At 33.8% G+C, this 23,469-nt stretch overlaps 1 protein-coding gene across 2 annotated transcripts in view; it reads right to left on the minus strand.

Moving 5' to 3' along the window:
* LOC149793387 (fibrocystin-L-like) overlaps positions 1-23,469 on the minus strand; it is a 221,327-nt gene that overhangs the window by 89,830 nt on the left and 108,028 nt on the right. For both annotated transcript variants that reach the window (XM_089967368.1, XM_089967369.1), the window contains exons 26-33: positions 22,017-22,122; positions 20,574-20,849; positions 19,527-19,651; positions 18,338-18,470; positions 17,233-17,428; positions 13,642-13,886; positions 8,048-8,233; positions 2,918-3,094 (exon numbers count right to left, since the gene is read on the minus strand). In XM_089967368.1, the coding sequence (XP_089823494.1) occupies positions 2,918-3,094; positions 8,048-8,233; positions 13,642-13,886; positions 17,233-17,428; positions 18,338-18,470; positions 19,527-19,651; positions 20,574-20,849; positions 22,017-22,122 (1,444 nt within the window). The remainder of the gene's footprint in view (positions 1-2,917; positions 3,095-8,047; positions 8,234-13,641; positions 13,887-17,232; positions 17,429-18,337; positions 18,471-19,526; positions 19,652-20,573; positions 20,850-22,016; positions 22,123-23,469) is intronic.

Genomic DNA, 23,469 nt, shown 5'->3' on the forward strand with positions numbered 1-23,469 from the left:
ACTAAGAATACTAATTTCTATCCTGATCATATTAATGATTGGCCTAAGAATACTAATTTCTATCCTGATCATATTAATGATTGGACTAAGAATACTAATTTCTATCCCGATCATATTAATGACTGGACTAAGAATACTCATTTCTATCCTGATCATATTAATGATTGGACTAAGAATACTAATTTCTAACCTGATGATATTAATGATTGGACTAAGAATACTAATTTCTATTACGATCATATTAATGGTTGGACTAAGAATACTAATTTCTACCCTGATCATATTAATGATTGGACTAAGAATACTAATTTCTATTCTGATCATATTAATGATTGGACTAAGAATACTAATTTCTATCCCGATCATATTAATGATTGGACTAAGAATACTAATTTCTACCCTGATGATATTAATGATTGGACTAAGAATACTAATTTCTATCCCGATCATATTAATGATTGGTTATTGTTATTGTTATTGTTATGGGGTTTAACGCCATTTTTCAGCACAAGATAGGCTATACATGGCGGCCGGTATTAATGGTGGAGGAAGAACCAGGGAAAACCCCGGAAAGAACCACCGACCCATGAGAAGCTACCGGCAAGCTTTCTCACACATCCACATTGGCCGAGCCCGAGACTCGAACCCACGCAGACAGAGGTGAAATGGCAGTGATCCGTGACGGAGAATGCTTTAGACCACTCGGCCACTCGGGGCCCCATTAATGATTGGACTAAGAATACTAATTTCTATCCTGATCATATTAATGACTGGACTAAGAATACTAATTTCTATCCCGATCATATTAATGATTGGACTAAGAATACTAATTTCTATCCAGATCATATTAATGATTGGACTAAGAATACTAATTTCTATCCAGATCATATTAATGATTGGACTAAGAATACTAATTTCTACCCTGATGATATTAATGATTGGACTAAGAATACTAATTTCTATCCCGATCATATTAATGATTGGTTATTGTTATTGTTATTGTTATGGGGTTTAACGCCATTTTTCAGCACAAGATAGGCTATACATGGCGGCCAGTATTAATGGTGGAGGAAGAACCAGGGAAAACCCGGAAAGAACCACCGACCCATGAGAAGCTACCGGCAAGCTTTCTCACACATCCACATTGGCCGAGCCCGAGACTCGAACCCATGCAGACAGAGGTGAAATGGCAGTGATCCGTGACGGAGAACGCCTTAGACCACTCGGCCACTCGGGGCCCCATTAATGATTGGACTAAGAATACTAATTTCTATCCTGATCATATTAATGACTGGACTAAGAATACTAATTTCTATCCCGATCATATTAATGATTGGACTAAGAATACAAATTTTTATACTGATCATATTAATGATTAGACTAAAAATACTAATTTCAATTGCGATCATATTAATGACTGGACTAAGAATACTAATTTCTATCTTATATTAATGATTGGACTAAGAATACTAATTTCTATCCCGATCATATTAATGATTGGACTAAGAATACTAATTTCTATCCAGATCATATTAATGATTGGACTAAGAATACTAATTTCTATCCAGATCATATTAATGATTGGACTAAGAATACTAATTTCTATCCTGATCATATTAATGATTGGACAAAGAATACTAATTTCTACCCTGATCATATTAATGACTGGACTAAAAATACTCATTTCTATCCTTATATTAATGATTGGACTAAGAATACTAATTTCTACCCTGATCATATTAATGACTGGACTAAGAATACTAATTTCTATCTCGATCATATTAATGATTGGACTAAGAATACTAATTTCTATCCCGATCATATTAATGATTGGACTAAGAATACTAATTTCTATCCCGATCATATTAATGATTGGACTAAGAATACTAATTTCTATCCAGATCATATTAATGATTGGACTAAGAATACTAATTTCTATCCAGATCATATTAATGATTGGACTAAGAATACTAATTTCTATCCTGATCATATTAATGATTGGACAAAGAATACTAATTTCTACCCTGATCATATTAATGACTGGACTAAAAATACTCATTTCTATCCTTATATTAATGATTGGACTAAGAATACTAATTTCTACCCTGATCATATTAATGACTGGACTAAGAATACTAATTTCTACCCTGATCATATTAATGATTGGACTAAGAATACTAATTTCTATCCAGATCATATTAATGATTGGACTAAGAATACTAATTTCTATCCCGATCATATTAATGACTGGACTAAGAATACTAATTTCTCATGACTTAAATATCACAGACACAAAAAGAATACAAACTGATGGGCTCTTTTACTTAAAGTAAAATTATGGTATGAAGAAGACAAATATAAATAAAAAATTTGCAATAGCTTCTTATCTAAAATGTTCAGTTAATTGTGTCATTCTTTAAACAAGCTAAATCAGGAACAAACCTTTCCAACTGTGCAAGCTGGTTACAATTGTTCAACTTCCTGGATCTCTTGTGACTATTTTAAGAACTGACATGTGTCTGTTTAATAAACTGCTACAGAATGAGCTAATGGTTTTAAATAATTCTATCTTCCAAAAATGTATTTTATGAGAAAAAATTAAATAGCATACTCCCTTTTTATAAGTAAATAAGAACCATATTAACGGGAAACTTCCACATTGTTCCTTAACATTTTTATGAATGCAGGGTTGTGGAAAGTTGCGTACATGTTATTTGTGTGATTTGGACATTCATGTTACTTCCGACATATTTTGCACGAATTTTCAAGAATTTCGTTAAAGTGACAAAAAGTGAGAAAAAACCCCCACAAAAATGAACCTTATCTGTGGCATTTCAAAAACATTTGAACGTAACAAAATCTTCGAACTCTGACAACCATGCTTAATTTCAGTTTATAACAGAATGTGTCTTTTTACCTGAAGATGTGTTGTACATTGCAGTTTTACCAGCAACCTTGACAGCAACCTCTCCCACATAAGAAGTCTTGTTGGTTACTATCACAACACCTCTATAGCTAATGGCCTGATTAAGGTCTACAAACCCACTCCAGTAATAGTATGTTCCTGGTAAAGTGAAGCGGAACTGGTAACCACCTGTAAAAGAAACAAAATATGCAAACAGGTTGTCTGTATTTATATAGCACAGCTTAAAAAGGCTGCAGGAATGCACTTAGCATCTTTCAAAATGCTTTCCAAAACATTATATCATGGATCTTTTATAATGAAGATGGAATAATCTACCATATATATATATATTGATATGAACATATTTAGGATCTCTTAAAAAGTTTCCTTCAACATTGTAAAAAGGAGACATATTATGAAACAATATAAAGGGGATATCAACAATACTGGAGTAGATATAAGGAAATATTTCATGACTGAAGTGGAAACATTGCATTGTCATGAGTGGCAAAGCAACAACTGACAACGCAAAATGTTTCCCCTTCACCAGTGAAATATTTCCTTATATCTACTGAAAAAATGTCGATTTTCTTTTAATTAGATATTTTTAAGGCAAAAACCTGTGATTTTAAATGGATTCGTTTCTCCATTCTGTGTCAATGCAATTAACAAATGTATTACTACATTGATAAAATGTTCTGAAATTTTAAAATAATTTCTAGGATAAGGACCATTTTACAAATTTAGATTGTGCATTTAATGCTTTAGATCAGGGGTCAGCAACCTATGTTACGTAGCATGCCTCTTTTTCCGGAATAATTACAAAACAAACGAGCGCGTGCCACCAGTAAAAGCGTAACACTGTTAAAACTGAGACTTTTGGCTGCCCTTTGCATGCCACAAAAAAACCTCTTGACGTGCTACCTGTGGCACGCGTGCCTTAGGTTGCCGACCCCTGCTTTAGATTGTGCATTTTATCAAATTAATAAATTTTTTCAAAAGTAAATAAAGAGATTTTGTATTTTGTTGACACATTGCATATTGATAGTGAATATTAATGTAGATTACCAGACTGCTCCAAAAGACTTCACTGCATAAGATCATTACAACAAATTTTAATCATTACAGTTAGTTTACTTGTAACGATTTTGTGGTTATTTCTGTTTATTTCTGCAATACAGATGTAATTTTTGTGCACATGCATGCTTACCATCTATTTTTATTACAGATGGAACACCCAAATTTCAACTGTCACTTAATGTCAGTCTGCAATCAACACCATACAGTGCCTGATTTCTTTTTTTATACAGGACTGTATATGCTCACTTAGAGGTTGACCTTTTTTCCAAATAATTTTATTAATGCAGAGTACTGGTTTTCTTACAAGGTATACAAAATCTGACTTTGCTCCCTTATCTTGCAAAGGCAAACTTGCTGGGTTTTTAAAAAAATTCAAAACGTTTTGATATAAATACTAATTAGATAAATAAAACCTTAATCCTTCAGCATGTAAAAGCAGCATTGCTTTCTTTTTCCAGTGGACAATCCTTTGAGTGAGCCATGAATAAGATACTTGTTCAATGTCATGCTGAGTCCCTTTGATCATATGACACAAATTCATGTTCTGTGGTTCTATTGTTGTTTTTCTCTACAGAGCCTGACCTTTCAGTCAGTTGCAGCAATCCTTTTATGAGATTTCAAAGACGTATGATCAGCTTACAGAATGTAAGCTCAACCTCATCGTTAATAATAATCCAAGTTTATAAAAAGAGTTTTCAGTCAATTACAGTGTATTTTGTCACTCAGATATCATATATCAAGAATTGATGAAGTTACTACTTTCACCATCATTGGGAAAAGAAAATGTAATGCGTACGATGGCACATTTAGTTAAAGGTCAGGCTCTGTAGAGAAAAAACAACAATAGAACCACAGAACATGAATTTGGTAATCAGAGAAACATGTACATAACTGGCACAAGAAAAAGTCAGTTATAGTTTATAGTGCCAGACATAAACATAAGAGAATTTGAATAATGAAAAGCCCTTCTAATAATAATAATAATAATGATGATGACTTTATTTACAGTGGGTAAACAGTTAGCTGAAGAACTAATCTACCCTGAAGCCCTCATACAAAGGAATTTATTCATTTTAGATGCATCTCTGAAGCTACTCGATATATTGGGTTTGGAAGAAGGAAATGGGGGGGGGGGCATCTCTATGCAGATTGTGAGCTTGGTTTGAACTTGCGAGTTCTTGAGCAGTGTGTTTCGGGCACATTTGAAGCTCTCTGTGAAACAGAAGTTGTGGTGACGTCAAACGTACCAAGCTGTGATTTCTGGTGGCATCAAGTCGGTACTACAACCATCAGATGTTTACCTAATCAAGCCATTAAGGCAAATATGTATATACTGACACATTATCACATGAAATCTGAAGCAACCAGGAACTGAGTTAGTATCTCTGGGTGCATGTAATGTATGAAAGGAATTCCACTGAGATGGTGGTCAAATCGTTTAAGAAATTAGTGTGAATTACACAAGTGTGGACTTAACTTTGTTTATTATATAATACTTTTCGAATTAATATATTACATGATATTGTGAATCGCATCATTATGAATTAGCATTTTCATACCCATATATGACATAATTTAATTCAGTGCAAAAATGTATTATTATTAACTGATTCAAAATGTTATGTATTATGGATTTCATTTTATGATGATGGACAAAATGTAATGTCAATTTATTTGTACATATTCAATCCAATACAAATGTATTTATTCTACATTGGTTTTGTCTTACTTGTACTATCTATCTATCCATTCATCCAGTTTCACTGGTTTATTTTTCTCTGTGTGCAACTATGACCACATGTCACCCCTTGCAGATGAATTTGGCTTGCAAAAAATTCCTCAACTTATAGGACGGTCATAGAGAAATTAACTTTTTGCAGCCCTAAAATGGGGTGTGTGTGTTGACTTATAGTCAAATCAATTTATAAGTGAGTTAATACAGTAATAATTGTGATGACAATTAAAATTGCTACTTAATTTTATTACTATATGTATTCAAATTGTTTGCATTAAATGGAATGAGTATGCATTTACACTGAATAGAAAAATATCATCTAAGTTCCATCACTGACAATTTGCAGTATTCATATGGAAACCTAACTGTAAAAAACTTGAAGTCTGCTTTTTACTATTTGGGATTCATCTTAGGCATTCCAAATGGCGCCTTCTCTTTGATTACATAAATGTATGCTACAGGGTTGAAAGTATTAACAGATTTTAAGATCTATTCAACCTGATGGAGAGAGAGAGAGAAAGAGAGGAAGGATGGAAGACAGAGAGAGAGAAGTAAAAGAAGATAAAATGAAATACTCCTAAATGTGAAGAAAAAACCCATGTCTGAATAACATGCATATGGTCAGATATATTTGCTATATGGAAAAAGAAACTAGTTCAAAAAGTTATATCCCAACTGTACCAATACAAGTGGTATGGCCAATGAGGTGATAAATCCATAATGTGAGTTGATGGGAATCTGACAAATATATCTTGATGATAAATCTTAATGTGAGTTGATGGGAATCGGACAATTAGATCTTGATGAAAATCCATAATGTGAGTTGATGGGAATCTGACAATTATATCTTGATGATAAAACCTTAATGTGAGTTGATGGGAATCGGACAATTATATCTTGATGATAAAACCTTAATGTGAGTTGATGGGAATCTGACAATTAGATCTTGATGATAAATCCATAATGTGAGTTGACGGAATTAGACAATTATATTTGCTGATATATCCATAATGTGAGTTGATGGGAATCAGACAATCAGATCTTGATGATAAATCCATAATGTGAGTTGATGTGAATTGGATAATTAGATCTTGATGATAAATCCATAATGTGAGTTGATGTGATTCAGACAATTATATCTTGATGAATAATCCATAATGTGAGTTTATGGGAATCAGACAATTAGCTGCATGGTCACCTCATTGGTAGGCAAGGATCTCACTGATTATCAAACACATCCTAAATCTAAATGCTATAAGCACACATTCCAAGTCTGGTAATATTCAGATCAGAAATACTGCCAACATAGTGGAAAAAATCTCTAATAATCAGATGCGAGATCACCAAATTAATATACAGTAATACCTCATGCATTCGCGTTTCTGGATTCGCAAATTCACGGATTCGTGAATTTTCATTGGTACCCTTTACGTACATGTTTTCTTTATTTTATTGAATTGTACCTTCATTATATGACTTCTGTGACATATGAAGTTTACCTAGTTTACCTTCTTGACAATGACGAAGAAAACGTCAGTCATTAAGTTTACAGTCCCATTCGTTACTTGGTTTTACCTTACTGTGAGTGCAAAAGAAAATGGCAGTCAATGAATTAGTATAGGGATAATATTAATACATGTATACATGTATGTACTGTAAATGTGCTAGTGTGGCAAATACCCATTAGGCGATATTGTACTCTATTTTTACATCAACCATTTATTTCTCTTTTTAAGGGTAATGTATTAAGCTAACTTTTAAATGAAATTAAAGTGCTTTGGGAGCATGATTTGGGTCATATTTACGGTTTAAACCCAAAAATAAGCATTTATTAGCATTTTTAGTGACTCGTACCAAACATTCGCGATTCCTCCAGATCCCGCGACTGGTTCTGGAACCTGACCTCGCAAATGTTCGAGGTATTACTGTATATATATATGAATTTTGCTCATTACTGAACTCTTAGGTGAGGTTAGTGATAAAAGAGTATATTTAAAGTTTGATCAACGAGTCATAATAACGTTAGTTGATCAGATACAAATGTTCTAATACCCTAATATGCGACAAAAAAATACTATACATCAATATATTTTATTGCCATTCAGTGTATTCAGGATACTTGCAACATAAATTTCTTGTTACATGAATAATGGCAAAATATGTTTGATATAATCTGGTTATATTTATTTGAATATTGTCTGTTTGAGTAAATTTACTATATGTTGTTATTTACATAACTTAATGTTATCAAATCATAAATGTCAACTTAATATAAATTTTGAACTCAACATAAATGCTTCTGATGTACACAAATGCTTAATGCATACCATCTTTACTCTGAATTGGGCTGCCAAACCCTTTTTCCATGTTGACAGTAGCACTAGCATTGACAGTTTGATGGACAGAGTGGGTGATGTCATTGACAAAAGTTGGGGTGCTCCATGTCCATTGCACAATGTCTCCAGTCTTAATCTCTAGAAAATCTGGCTTAAAGGCATAGCCTTCACCAAGGTCTGCAAAAAACCAAACCAAACAGAAATTAAAATATTTTTAACTACATGTAAATGAACATTTTTAATTAATCATAAGAATGTTTTCATTGAGACAGTATTTTCATTTTTTCTGAGGAATTACAACTTGCAAAAATAAATATGATTCAGGCTTCTAAAACTGCAAGTGTTGTCTGAACAATTAGTTTACTTGGTTCAAAAAAAGAGTCTTATGCCCAAAACTGTCTGGAAAAAAGCTGTTAACAGAAATATATAAATAACATTAAATTATGAATGCATTCTGAATACCAGCCTACCTCAAAGACAGTGTTGGTAGTCAGGGGTGAGAAGTGGATTCAAGCAATGTTCTGAGTAACTTTATGTAGAAAGAAAATCTACTGGTTTATAAGCCAACCCACTGATCAAAATTTGCAAATCTACTGGTTTGATGACCTGGTCCTGTATGAACATTACTTCTCTTTCACTAACATTATTTCAAGTCGGGGCCCAGGAGTGGCCAAGTGGTCTAAAGCGCTCTCAGTTATGGATCACTGCCATCTCACCTCCTCGGATTCAGCCAATGTAGGTATGTGAGAAAGCTTGCCAGTAGCTTCTCATGGGTCGGTGGTTCTTTCAGGAGTTTTCCTGGGTTCTTCCTCCACCATTAATAATGGCCGCCATGTATAGCCTATTGTGTGCTGAAAAATGGCGTTAAATTCCACAACAACAACAACTTCAAATCAATTATGTTGTTCCACTTAGTGTATTTTGCCTCACAGGACTTAACAATTAGCTATTGGTTTTGCCAATTTTTTTCAGCACTAAAATTTATGGACTACGAAACAGGGTCACATCATTTCCTCATGAGAAAGGTTATAATTAGTTAACTGGGTCTTGAACTCACTGCATGTTAATTGTGACTTTAAAATTCATGGTTTGCAGCAAACCAAGAAATTCAAAATTAATTGTAAATTTGGGGCAGCCCTACAAGAAATGACAATAAATAGTGTTTAAAAAAGTCATGGACACCAACTTGATTCTTGAAAAGACTGGGAAAAACAGATAAATTAATTTGTATAATCAAATCTGCATCTAAACTTCGATAAAAAGTTTGATATATTAAGAAATGTATAATCTCTATGCAAAGTAGGATCAGAAAGTTTAAGATATGAACTAGAAAGTCACCAAGTGTCCCCTGTATTGTAAAGAAAAATGGGAAGAAAAGTAGATTATATAAAATGGAGTACAAAAAATGTAGATGATAATGAAGTGGCACCACGATTAAGATATAAAATTAACTGATAATGCCCATGCATCCAGAAACCTATATTTGAAGTACAAAAGGAGAAATTAGCCAGAGGTCATGTTAACTTACTGTCAAAAGGGTCCTTGAGTTGAGTACAATTGTCTACAATTATTTCATGAACAATCTTATTAGCCAGAAACCGATATAATTCATATAATAAATTGAGTGAAAGTTACTCAAAATATGGCGGGTAAACACCAACATGTATATAACACAATGAAAAAACTTGAATAAGGTGTGAATATTCATCTTAGAAAGAATAAAGCAAGAAATGGACAGAAATATAGGTGCCGTAAACTTCCCTGTGTAAGAATACTCCTTAAAATCTCTCTGAACATAAAAAAGGCACAATCTTAATGCAAGTTTGGTCAGGTCTACAAAAGAAGATGCTTCCTAAAATCAATGAAAGTATTAACATGGATGGAATTTATGGCCAGTCCCTCTATCCCAGTGGAGATAACTCCTTTCCAATCGCCACCTATGTAGGTGGAAAAGTTTTAGATTTCTTGCTGCTAAAATCCTGCTTAAAAGGGATGGATTTGTAGAAAGAAAAAAATATGGTAAGCATATATGCCCCATCTTAGTGACTGAAAGGATCTAAAAGCAAAACTTAACTAATGTGTGATATCATCTGGATAGCCAAGGGTAAGACTATATGCTCCTACCACGGAGAGTGCTTTAGACCACTCGGCCACTCGGGGCTCCTACCGCTGTCAAGGTACGGCATAAGAATGAACAAGATGAGAATGAACCATTAAAAGACTCAAATTTATCTACTACACAATGTTGACATCAGGATAGACTGCATTAAAAGGCTGCTCAAATATATCTATTACACAATGATGACATCAGGATAGACTCCATTAAAAGGCTCAAATTTATCTATTACACAATGCTGACATCAGGATAGACTCCATTAAAAGGTTCAAATTTATCTATTACACAATGATGACATCAGGATAGACTCCATTAAAAGGCTCAAATTCATCTATTACACAATGATGACATCAGGATAGACTCCATTAAAAGGCTCAAATTTATCTATTACACAATGCTGACATCAGGATAGACTCCATTAAAAGGCTCAAATATATCTATTACACAAGGTTCACATCAGGATAGACTCCATTAAAAGGCTCAAATATATATATTACACAATGCTGACATCAGGATAGACTCCATTAAAAGGCTCATATATATCTATTACACAATGTTGACATCAGGATAGACTCCATGAAAAGGTTCAAATATATATATTACACAATGTTGACATCAGGATAGACTCCATTAAAAGGCTCAAATATATCTACTACACAATGTTGACATCAGGATAGACTGCATTAAAAGGCTCAGATTTATCTATTACACAATGTTGACATCAGGATAGACTCCATTAAAAGGCTCAAATTTATCTACTACACAATGTTGACATCAGGATAGACTCCATTAAAAGGCTCAAATTTATCTATTACACAATGTTGACATCAGGATAGACTCCATTAAAAGGTTCAAATTTATCTATTACACAATGTTGACATCAGGATAGACTCCATTAAAAGGCTCAAATATATCTACTACACAATGTTGACATCAGGATAGACTCCATTAAAAGGCTCAAATTTATCTATTACACAATGATGACATCAGGATAGACTGCATTAAAAGGCTCAAATTTATCTATTACACAATGATGACATCAGGATAGACTGCATTAAAAGGCTCAAATATATCTATTACAGTGTTCACATCAGGATAGACTCCATTAAAAGGCTCAAATTTATCTATTACACAATGTTGACATCAGGATAGACTCCATTAAAAGGTTCAAATTTATCTATTACACAATGTTGACATCAGGATAGACTCCATTAAAAGGCTCAAATATATCTACTACACAATGTTGACATCAGGATAGACTCCATTAAAAGGCTCAAATTTATCTATTACACAATGATGACATCAGGATAGACTGCATTAAAAGGCTCAAATTTATCTATTACACAATGATGACATCAGGATAGACTGCATTAAAAGGCTCAAATATATCTATTACAGTGTTCACATCAGGATAGACTCCATTAAAAGGCTCAAATTTATCTATTACACAATGTTGACATCAGAATAGACTGCATTAAAAGGCTCAAATTTATCTATTACACAATGATGACATCAGGATAGACTCCAATTAAAAGGCTCAAATATATCTATTACAGTGTTCACATCACGATAGACTCCATTAAAAGGCTCAAATTTATCTATTACACAATGATGACATCAGGATAGACTCCATTAAAAGGCTCAAATTTATCTATTACACAATGATGACATCAGGATAGACCCCATTAAAAGGCTCAAATATATCTATTACAGTGTTCACATCAGGATAGACTCCATTAAAAGGCTCAAATTTATCTACTACACAAGGTTCACATCAGGATAGACTCCATTAAAAGGCTCAAATACATCTATTACACAATGATGACATCAGGATAGACTCCATTAAAAGGCTCAAATTTATCTATTACACAATGTTGACATCAGGATAGACTGCATTAAAAGGCTCAAATTTATCTATTACACAATGATGACATCAGGATAGACTCCATTAAAAGGCTCAAATATATCTATTACAGTGTTCACATCAGGATAGACTCCATTAAAAGGCTCAAATTTATCTATTACACAATGATGACATCAGGATAGACTCCATTAAAAGGCTCAAATTTATCTATTACACAATGATGACATCAGGATAGACTCCATTAAAAGGCTCAAATTTATCTATCAGACAATGTTGACATCAGGATAGACTCCATTAAAAGACTCAAATACATCTACTACACAATGTTGACATCAGGATAGACTCCATTAAAAGGCTCAAATTTATCTATTACACAATGATGACATCAGGATAGACCCCATTAAAAGGCTCAAATATATCTATTACAGTGTTCACATCAGGATAGACTCCATTAAAAGGCTCAAATACATCTACTACACAATGTTGACATCAGGATAGACTCCATTAAAAGGCTCAAATTTATCTATTACACAATGATGACATCAGGATAGACTCCATTAAAAGGCTCAAATTTATCTATTACACAATGTTGACATCAGGATAGACTGCATTAAAAGGCTCAAATTTATCTATTACACAATGATGACATCAGGATAGACTCCATTAAAAGGCTCAAATATATCTATTACAGTGTTCACATCAGGATAGACTCCATTAAAAGGCTCAAATTTATCTATTACACAATGATGACATCAGGATAGACTCCATTAAAAGGCTCAAATACATCTACTACACAATGTTGACATCAGGATAGACTCCATTAAAAGGCTCAAATTTATCTGTTACACAATGATGACATCAGGATAGACCCCATTAAAAGGCTCAAATATATCTATTACAGTGTTCACATCAGGATAGACTCCATTAAAAGGCTCAAATTTATCTACTACACAAGGTTCACATCAGGATAGACTCCATTAAAAGGCTCATATGTATCTATTACACAATGTTGACATCAGGATAGACTCCATTAAAAGGCTCAAATTTATCTATTACACAATGATGACATCAGGATAGACTCCATTAAAAGGCTCAAATTTATCTATTACACAATGATGACATCAGGATAGACTCCATTAAAAGGCTCAAATTTATCTATCAGACAATGATGACATCAGGATAGACTCCATTAAAAGGCTCAAATTTATCTATTAGACAGTGTTGACATCAGGATAGACTCCATTAAAAGACTCAAATACATCTACTACACAATGTTCACATCAGGATAGACTGCATTTTTCTAAAGGTATGCTGGTTACAATAAACTGCTGGAGAGACAAAGTTTATGAAAGGTACATGTTCTTTCAAAAGGTTATTCAATGACCAATTAATAGGAATATGGTAATGAGTTGCTGAACTATTACGCTACAACAAACATGAAGAAATGGACAGAGGAAATGATGGATAAAAACAGTGATTATTATGGAGCTTCCACACTGTATTATAGGCCACTATAAAACATAGTTCAAGATAGAAAGCATGATGTAAAAATGTATTTTAGAAAACTTTTGAATTTATTGATTCTGACTGTAATGTTGTACTTACCAGGATCTGTTCCCTGGTTGGTAATTTGATGTACTGTTGCAGTGTCCTGAATCTGACAGATCATCCGAGTTGGGTTAGTTAATTCTACATCACAAACATGGCCACCAATTGTGATTTCCACATCTGAAGAGTCTGCACCAAACCCACTTCCCGTTACAGTGATTTTTGTCCCTCCCAATAATGAGCCCATGGTTGGGTAGATATTGGTCATATCCAGCTGCACATTCACAGTAGGCACTGCACCACTATTACACAGCAAAATAGTAATATTACAAAGAGACATGTGTAAAGTACTGAAGTGAAATGTATGGGGCAATGTATATTATTTAAAACTTGACTGTGCTGATATGTTGGGGGAAAAAAGAAGAATGAGGGCAAGACAAACACCACTAACATGGATTATTAAACAGTGAAAAATATTAGTCAAATGTTTTCTTGTCAATCACTCAAAAATTAGTTTCAGTTTAAATCAAAAGACTAGTTAGTCATTCTATTAAACAAAATTTCTAATTTTATATTTTTAAAGTATATGATCCAGTTATCTACAAGTGAGCATATATAAAGATGGTACCATTTGAATTTTGTTTGCTCAATCACATACCAATGAAACAAATGTGTCAACAATCCTAGACTTCTACAACCAGCAATTTATTTTGTCCTCAACACATCACAGTGAGGTCGACAAACCTCACAACAATGAAATTGGACTACAATCTTTAAAACAGCTGTAAAATCATTGGGCAGACATCAAAAGTAATTCACTGTCATTTCCATATTTCAATGTGTATTAAAGAACAGAAAAAAGGTAAAGTATTGCTCATCGACCTTGACTTTGAAGATAAAACCTTGACTGTAATACAAGAGATGCCATCCAACTGACAAGCATTAAGTGTACCAACCTAAATCCATATACCTCAAAAGCTTTTATGATACAATGCTGAAACAAAAGAAACCTTAAAATGATCTGTGAATAGGATCTTAAAGGCAAAGCCCCAAATAAGCAAAACAGTAAACATTGTTTTATAACCTTTCACAGGGGATTGGGATTTTCAGAACATTATAACCAATTCATCGTTTATATTTCAATATGTTTATGTACTTGTTCATTTCCAATTCTAAGTCGTTGATGACATGTTACAAGCTGCAGATGATGATAAAACTGAAGCCACCCTGATCACCATGCAAAGACTCTCTCATTTGCACCCTCTACTTGAAGCAACAAGTATCAGCAATACTAACATTAAATTCAGTGAGTATGATACCTAGGTGTCACTCTTGACATTAAGCTCTCATTACACCAACTTGTAATGAACATGCAAAGCAGCATATCGGGAGCTGAGACACATCAAGCTCCGTTTGCAATTTTCTCTTGGTTGATGCCACTAAAACATTTGTGTGTTCCTTTGTACTTTTAACACTGGGCTATTGTAATTCACTTCACTCTGGTTCATCTCTCTACTACAGAAACTTCAAAAAGTTCAAAACATGGCTGCTTGGATCATCCTTAGAATACAAAGAACTAAGCACACCTTCCTCCTGCTCTGTAACCTTCACTGGCTACCCATTAAATTCAGAATCAAACCAAAAAAATCAATTCACTATGCTACATTTCGTTTACTGGCTCCAGTCCAGTATATCTATCTGACTTCACCCATGTGCACACATCAAGAAATTTATGCTCCTCTTCAGACACTTTATTCTCACTGTTCCCACTCTTAAAACGAAGTCATATGGACAACGCTCTTTAGCGTACCATAGCCCAGCTAAATGGAACGAATTGCCCATAGGTCTTAGACACAAGGATACTGTGATCTCATTCAAGAGTATATGTTATGTCATTGTATATGTTATGTGTTATCTAATACTGTAAAGTACTTTTGAGATTCTAAAGATAAGGTACTGTCTTAGGTGCAGATTATTATTATTATTTTTATTATTATTATCTTGGAAATTCAATTTGTATATGATTGTGAATGGTATGATTAATATCAAAACTTGTATGTAATGGTGATAACAAATTTCAAACAACATACATTTCTATAAATATACTCTGATGTGAAAATGTCTTTGTTCAATAATTTGACTAAAAATTTAGTCCTTTATATATCTGGATGGAAAGAAATTGTCATTAGCCATGTATATTTTATTAAGCTGTACTAAATTAGTTAACATACAGGTATGGAACTATAGTTTAACGAAACTAATCAATCTAAAATACAGAATAAAAACGATTTTTTCATCCTTTAATGGCACTAAACCAGCAATCTGTTATTCATAAATGCCAATTATGAATGACTTGTTATTATCATGCATTTGTTGCCTGGTGCCTCTGTTTGGCCTTTGTTATTTACCTATCAAGAATTATTTGAGTTTATCACACCTATTGCTGCAACACCTTGGTTATGGTGATGCACATGTACGCAAAGATTGATCTCTTAATCCCAATGGCATTAAAATTACCAAGTGGAAGGGAAAATATACTGGACAACAAAAACTACTGGGTCATGGCCCTGATCTTCAAGACAGTGCCCCTAATGTGGTAGGTAAAAAATCATCTAGTGATGATGGATGCATACATGTTTCATTCATTATTCTTAAATGACTTTAAAATTACAGAAAGGAAAAGAAAATGGAATTGACAGATGGATGGACAGATGGATGGACTGACAGACAGAAATGTTGATACTAAACCTTCTTCTCATCAAAATGGTGAGGAACCATAATATGTATCTGATATAAAATTTACAAGTAATTAAAGCTACTAAACTAGATCAATGATCCATTACTCCTATAAAACATATACAATATACTAAAGGCAAGTACATTATACAGTATTCATAAAAAAAGCAGTGAACCTATATAAGGCATTACTGAGGAGTATATACCTATATAAGGCATTACTGAGGAGTATATACCTATATAAGGCATTACTGAGGAGTATATACCTATATAAGGCATTACTGAGGAGTATATACCTATATAAGGCATTACTGAGGAGTATATACCTATATAAGGCATTACTGAGGAGTATATACCTATATAAGGCATTACTGAGGAGTATATACCTATATAAGGCATTACTGAGGAGTTTATACCTACATAAGGCATTACTGAGGAGTATATGAAAGTACATTGCTTTAAAGAAGATATGTACTGAATGATATAAAATCTTATAAATGATTCAAGTCTGCTGACCGTATATAGTGTGGAATTGAAATCCATAATCTGGATTTAAAAAAAGCAAAATTATTCTTATAAAATTCAGAATTTGGCTTAGGTAAATAAAAATTGTTGTTGGAGAAGTGTCCAAGTTCATACACATGCACTTTTTTCCACAAATAAAATTATTTGCAAAAAAATTATGAGCTAACCCGTGTAGGGATTTGTAAACTAGTGATGTCATTTGAAGCTGAGTTTCAAGCATGTATAGGGAATTGATCTCATTTATTTCACAGTTTACCTTGATAGCTTGGCTTCTCTTACAATATAATATGAACTGATTTAGGATGAGTGAAAAGATATCTGGGTATATCTTTGACATCTCAGATCTTAACCCAAATGAACCTGATCTTTAAATTACTTTTAACATACTTGATATCTATGACAAATCCATTTCCTCCAATATTGAGCTTGATGTCTTGGGTACCAGGACTGAGTCCCCAGTACAAGGCTGTCACGTGTGTATTATTGTAGGCTTTAATGGAGGCCATAACATCTCCTATGAAGAGGACAGCTGAACCATTTGCAAAGGATCCAAATCCCAACCCAGAAATCTGAATGGTACCATCTGAAAATAGCAACAACATGCATACAAGTTAATAACTACAATTTCTGGAGGATGAATATTACAACTGCTACTAATGCACAACATTTCAAAATTGCTCAACATCATCTTGACAAAAATAAATCACCTAATTGTCTCCATACAGAACAGTGAAAGCTATTATGTCGTATAATTCAGAAGAAGCTCCATAGCTGGAACAGGGATTGGATCACAAAGTTCAGCTATATACTAGCATATTTTTTTTATATTACCAAAAACCACAACACCTGTTTGAACAAACCATTAATTGGAGTATTTTCCAATGTAATGGCCAGTAAAAGAGATCACAGCCATCGCGAGAATAATTACATGCTGTGAGGTTACTGGGGTGAGTTATGATTTTCCATTGATTCTGGCTCTAAAATTGTAACCACTTGGGAGTCAATTCCATTTGCTGGGGTTTGTTCCCATAGATGGAAAGACCAAGAATATGTCATAGTATTTACAATTGTACTGGAACATCCCCTTCATTATCAACTCATCCAACAAAAATGTGATCTGTCATCTGTTATTCAGTACTACTAAGCCAAGGTTTTGTAGACTCTGCATATGGATTATGTGACTTTAGTCAGACATGAAATATTACTCAAAAAATGCCTCAGTAATGTAACTATCATGAAAAATAACCATCATTATCAGATTATTTACCAACAGCTTTAATAAACTTTGTGGAATCCACAATATGAGTAAATGTGTGATTTAAAGACATAAATGTTAATGGATCTTCTTCAGGCATGACATATTTATTACTCAAAATACGCCTTAACCATATCAGATTATTTACCATCAATGTGAATAAATCTTTGAGATACAGAACACAAATCAATGTGACATACATACAGATTTATAGCTGCAGTGAACAATCTATCTTACTCTGAACTCCAAGGGTTGATGGTGTGACACTGGTGATTGTTGCTGTCAGGTTGGAAACGTATGTGAAGGAGTTAGGAGAGATCAGGGTTCTTCCATCTTGAGACACAGTCACTGACACTGTCTGGGCTGTAGCCTGGGAATAAAAGAGACGACTTCTTTAAATTTTAAGATCATGATAATCTAAGACCAAAAGACTGGAATTTTACAATTTTTCAGTCTTGAATGCAAACTTAACTTAAATATTAATTACATTTATACTCGACTCAGGATCTGATGATAGATATCAAACATTCATGTAATGATGTGAAAATGTATCCTGTGTCCGTATTCTTATTTGCTGTTCAAATGAAAGAGTTCATAAGCCTCAAATATGGATAGTAATGTTCATTCTTTTTATTAGTTTTTCATTTTTTATGTTATCTTATATTTCAATGTAATGAAAACTGAATATGAAAGTGATTTGTTTGATATCTTAATCAGAATCAGGTTCTCTGTACAACCATCATTTAAACTCGACCAGAGATATGGCACCATTGCTATCAAGGTGTTTTGGATAAGGAAAGCTAAAGCACTTGGAGCAATTGATAGTAATTGCCCATAGTACCTCAATAAGTTGTTGTTGTTGTTGCTGTAGGGTTTAACACCATTTTTCAGCACACGATAGGCTATACATTACAGCTACTATTAATGGTGGAGGAAGAACCTGGGAAAACCCCAGAAAGAACCACTGACCCTCGAGAAGCTACTGGCTAGCTTTCTCACATACCCACATTGGCCGAATCCAAGACTTGAACCTACGCGGACAGAGGTGAGATGGCAGTGATCCGTAACGGAAAGCGCTTTAGACCACTCAGCCACTCGGGGCCCCTACCTTAATAAGAACAAATGGATTTTAACTACCTTACAAATAAGTTGAGACAACAATTTGCTTGAGTTTATTAAACAAGTAGTGGAAAAGGTACGGTTGTTATAGTAATCCTGCATGACACTGTTTCGAAAACACTGAAATTTTTATGACAGTAATGCATCCAGATGTAGTTGTGTAGTCATCATCACTTTTTAGTTTTTGAATCTCGTTGATCTTTAAACCTCTATGGCTGGCACCTATCAATAGTAACAATGCAAAAATGACTTAAAACAAATTTGGAATAGGCTGAACAAGGATCTTAAATATAAATATGGTACTTACAGATGCAGGAGTAAGACAGACAATCTGGGTTGAATTAACAAAAGTAATGATGCAGGCCTTAGTTCCTACTTTAACCACAGCATCTTCATCAAATCCATAACCGGACAGCATTAAGGTAGTACCACCTGTCAAAAGATCAAAGGATTAATATGGCAGAGGGCACAAATTTAAAAAAATAAAAACAAACACATAAAATAATTAATAAAATAATTCAATCAGATGAATACAATTAAATAATGAAACACTCAACTTTTTTTGTGAAATTAAATAAACACTGGTAACCTTAAGTTATACCTTACACCTGCATATTAAGGTCGAGACCTGGTTATGGTTTCTAACCAGAATTTGACCTAGATTAAATTCCTAGGTTCTTTGCCACATTAATGTGCAAAATACAGGCAATGAAATAGTTTCTATAATTGTCTCTGAGAATATTTGACATGTCCAATGACACTGCCAGTCCTTAATCAAAATATTTTCTTATTTTTAATTACTGTAATGATAAGTTCTTTAGATAATACAGCAGATGAAGCACATGATAACAACTGAATGAAAGTCCCAGTTGCAATATTTGCAACATCTAAGGTAATTAACTTGTGATGGCGTCTAACTTAAAAATAGTACAATGTTCCAATGTAATCATTCAGGATAGAAAAGAAGAAAGTTTACTTTCTTTGTCTGAATGAGAAAACAATTAGGTTTCTATTAAAACTTTTCATCCCTTTACTGTGCTATCATCTGCAATAAATTCAGACAAGACGTTTGCAGGAAAGCAATGACAATCCCACATATTTCACACTCCCACATTACACATATAATAATACGTACTCAAGTACACTTAATGTATATACACAAGTGTCTCCAACTCTAAGCTCTGCCCATACCCATGAAACTGTTATGCTCATTCACAGACGACCCCTGCTTATGTCCCAGTCTGAAAAAACTATTCTGATGGAAGTAGGAATTGCACAAAATGTATGATGAATGCAAGTTCAGACAAAAATGCTAACAAAACTTTCCCTTGAACAAGTGTGGGGATAAATTTACCTCCCAAGTTTCCGGATGTAGGACTTGTGGTATTGATTCCAGCTGTGTAATTAAACACAACATCACCTCCTATGGGATGATGGGCTCTTCCTTTACCACTCACTATCACCACCACCTTGAGTCTTCCCATACGACCATTACCAACAATGCAGGTAATAGAAGTGTTTGTGGCAATGGTGACAATACACTCTGTATCACCAATTAGAACATAATTGTTGGAGGCTGTGGTGCCATCAAATCCTGCCCCTGTGATGGTGACGACAGTCCCATGTGCGCCTGTTTAATAAGGACAAATATTAGATCGAACATGAGCAAAATATAAAAATGTTGAAAAATTAAGAAATTTAAATACAAATATTTTCAGGTATTGCATTCCTTTGTTTAATTTTTACCATATATATCATCCAGGATCACTAAAGATATAAAAAAAATTGATGCATAAAAAACAAGAGGCCCAAGGATAAATCACCTGGCTGACCATCCACCTAAGAGCAAAATACAAGAGAGTTAGAGAAGAAATATGGGTCAGTAGGACACTTCCTGTCTAAATATCTTCCAAAGCAATTGTCTTGTATATCACGAAAACAACTGTTTGAAGGGTTTTTTAGTTCTCTAAATTTATCCAACTGCTCATTTTGGAGTCAATGATTTGCATTTGAAACCCCATAAAATCTTCCCAGTTTTTGTTCACACCTGTTTTGATGGCTTAACAAAGAATTATTTACTATTTCAAAATGGCTAATAGAAGAAATTTATTCCAAGAAATTGCCATTGGATTCCAAAACATTTGGATAAATGGAGTCTGAAATAATTTTACATCACAATATTACAATTTTCATAACTTTACTATAAAATGTTTGGTATGGTTTGAACATAATGTTTTTAGCTTAACTGGCCATAAGCTCAAATGATTATTTTGTGTGGCATTGTATCCATTGTGCATTATACATTATTTATCTTGCATTGTGCATCTCTTAGCAATTGCTGTATTATATTTAAAAAACCACTTGACCACCCTGGCTTGAAGGGATTTCAAATTTATGCAACTATTACCAATCTATGATCAAATGTGGCTGCTGTTACTAAAAATAGAAAAACATTTACCAGTAAATGAATTGTTCTCATAAACTGCTTAGATGAATTATACCAAATTTAACTGCTGTTACTAAAAACAGAAAATGAATTATACCAAATTTAACAGAAAGTAATCCAGAAAATAAAGCTGTCAGTTTTGTACAGATGATGCCAATCCACCTTTAAAAGTAGAATAACATTAATTTTACACAACTTTATTTCAGAAACTTATTAAAAACATTTGGACACCATGGACATGAAGTTTGCTGGTATAGGGGTCTGGACAAATGACAAATGTGTACCATCAAATATGGATAAATACGGATAAGGGACTAAAAGGTACTGAAAACACAATAATATGGTACTTACCACTACTGGGGCTGACAGCACTGACAGTAGGAGTGACCTCAGAGCTCCAATGAAAGCAGCAGTCTCCTGTGCATTTGTTGGGAATGTCATTGATGTAAACCAATGCCTAAAAAAAAATTGTAATAATAATAATAACTTGACAGTGAACCAAGGGTAACAGTGCAAAATCTATCATATATATGAAAAAATCTTTATCCTATTACTGCAAGTAAAAAGATTGGTTATACAATATTTTACACTGCACATATGACTGATGAAAACATGCCCCCACCCCACTATGAATCCAAGTGGGGAGGCCAAGGATGTCATTCATTAGCAGATGTTTACTCAAAAGACAATATACCAACAAAAAAGCATATTTCTACAAAGCATTTTGGAAGAATATATGGTAATGGACAGACAGACAGATGGAAAGACAGATGAACAGAAGATATTACAATAAATGTCCTACCTGATACCTCAAAGCAGAGTTCAAATGCTCAATAAACATCAACTCAACTCATTACCTCTGTCGATATGTTAGGCTTATAGCTAACAACAATTTATATGTAAGACACTTATGATGTGCATGCCTTTCCTCACACAACTTGCAAATGTCTTATTAGCTGTATGTCTTTTACCAATTATTATAACTAAATTTCTTGAAATGTTGTTGTTGTTGTTGGGTTTAATGCCATTTTTCAGCACACGATAGGCTATGCATGGTGGTCAGTATTAATGGTGGAGGAAGAACCCAGGAAAACCCCAGGAAAAACCACCGACCCACGAGAAGCTACTGGCAAGCTTTCTCACATACCCACACTGGCTGAATCCTAAACTCGAACCCATGCAGACAGAGGTGAGATGGCAGTGATCCGTAATGGAGAGCGCTTTAGACCACTCGGCCACTCGAGGCCACTTCTTGAAATGTACCTGGCATACAATAATCAAAATGATGCATGCATGTATGTAGTAACATTTTACAGAATAGAAGATCAATAGTGGCTATGTGGTGCAGGTAAGTTCATAAAATGTAAAAATATACTGTACAAATGTTTTGGATGAAAACCCTTAGAATTAAGCATAAAAGTGAAAGATAACAAGATAAAATGTAAAGATGTTAAAATTCTGAACAATTATGCCACTAATCAAACAGATGTTAAACTCAACTCATTACCTCAATCTATATCTTAGGCACATACCTGACAACTGTTTAAATTTAAGACACTTGTAGTGTGTCACACATGCAATCTGCAATTGTCTTCTATACACCTTTTCCCTCTTATTATGACAGGCTTCAGTTTTAGTAGAACATGTCTTTGATGAATACATCTGGCATTTTAGTCAGAATAGATAGATATGTCATGTTATATTATGTTACGTACGTAAGTACGTACGTACGTACGGACAGACAGAGACAGAGAGAAAGGGTGAGAGAGACACACAGAGAGACAGAGAGAATTATTAAATGTAC

This window comes from Sinohyriopsis cumingii, chromosome 8, assembly GCF_028554795.1.
Source record: "Sinohyriopsis cumingii isolate HCF-2022 chromosome 8, ASM2855479v2, whole genome shotgun sequence".
Taxonomy (NCBI): Eukaryota; Metazoa; Mollusca; class Bivalvia; order Unionida; family Unionidae; genus Sinohyriopsis; species Sinohyriopsis cumingii.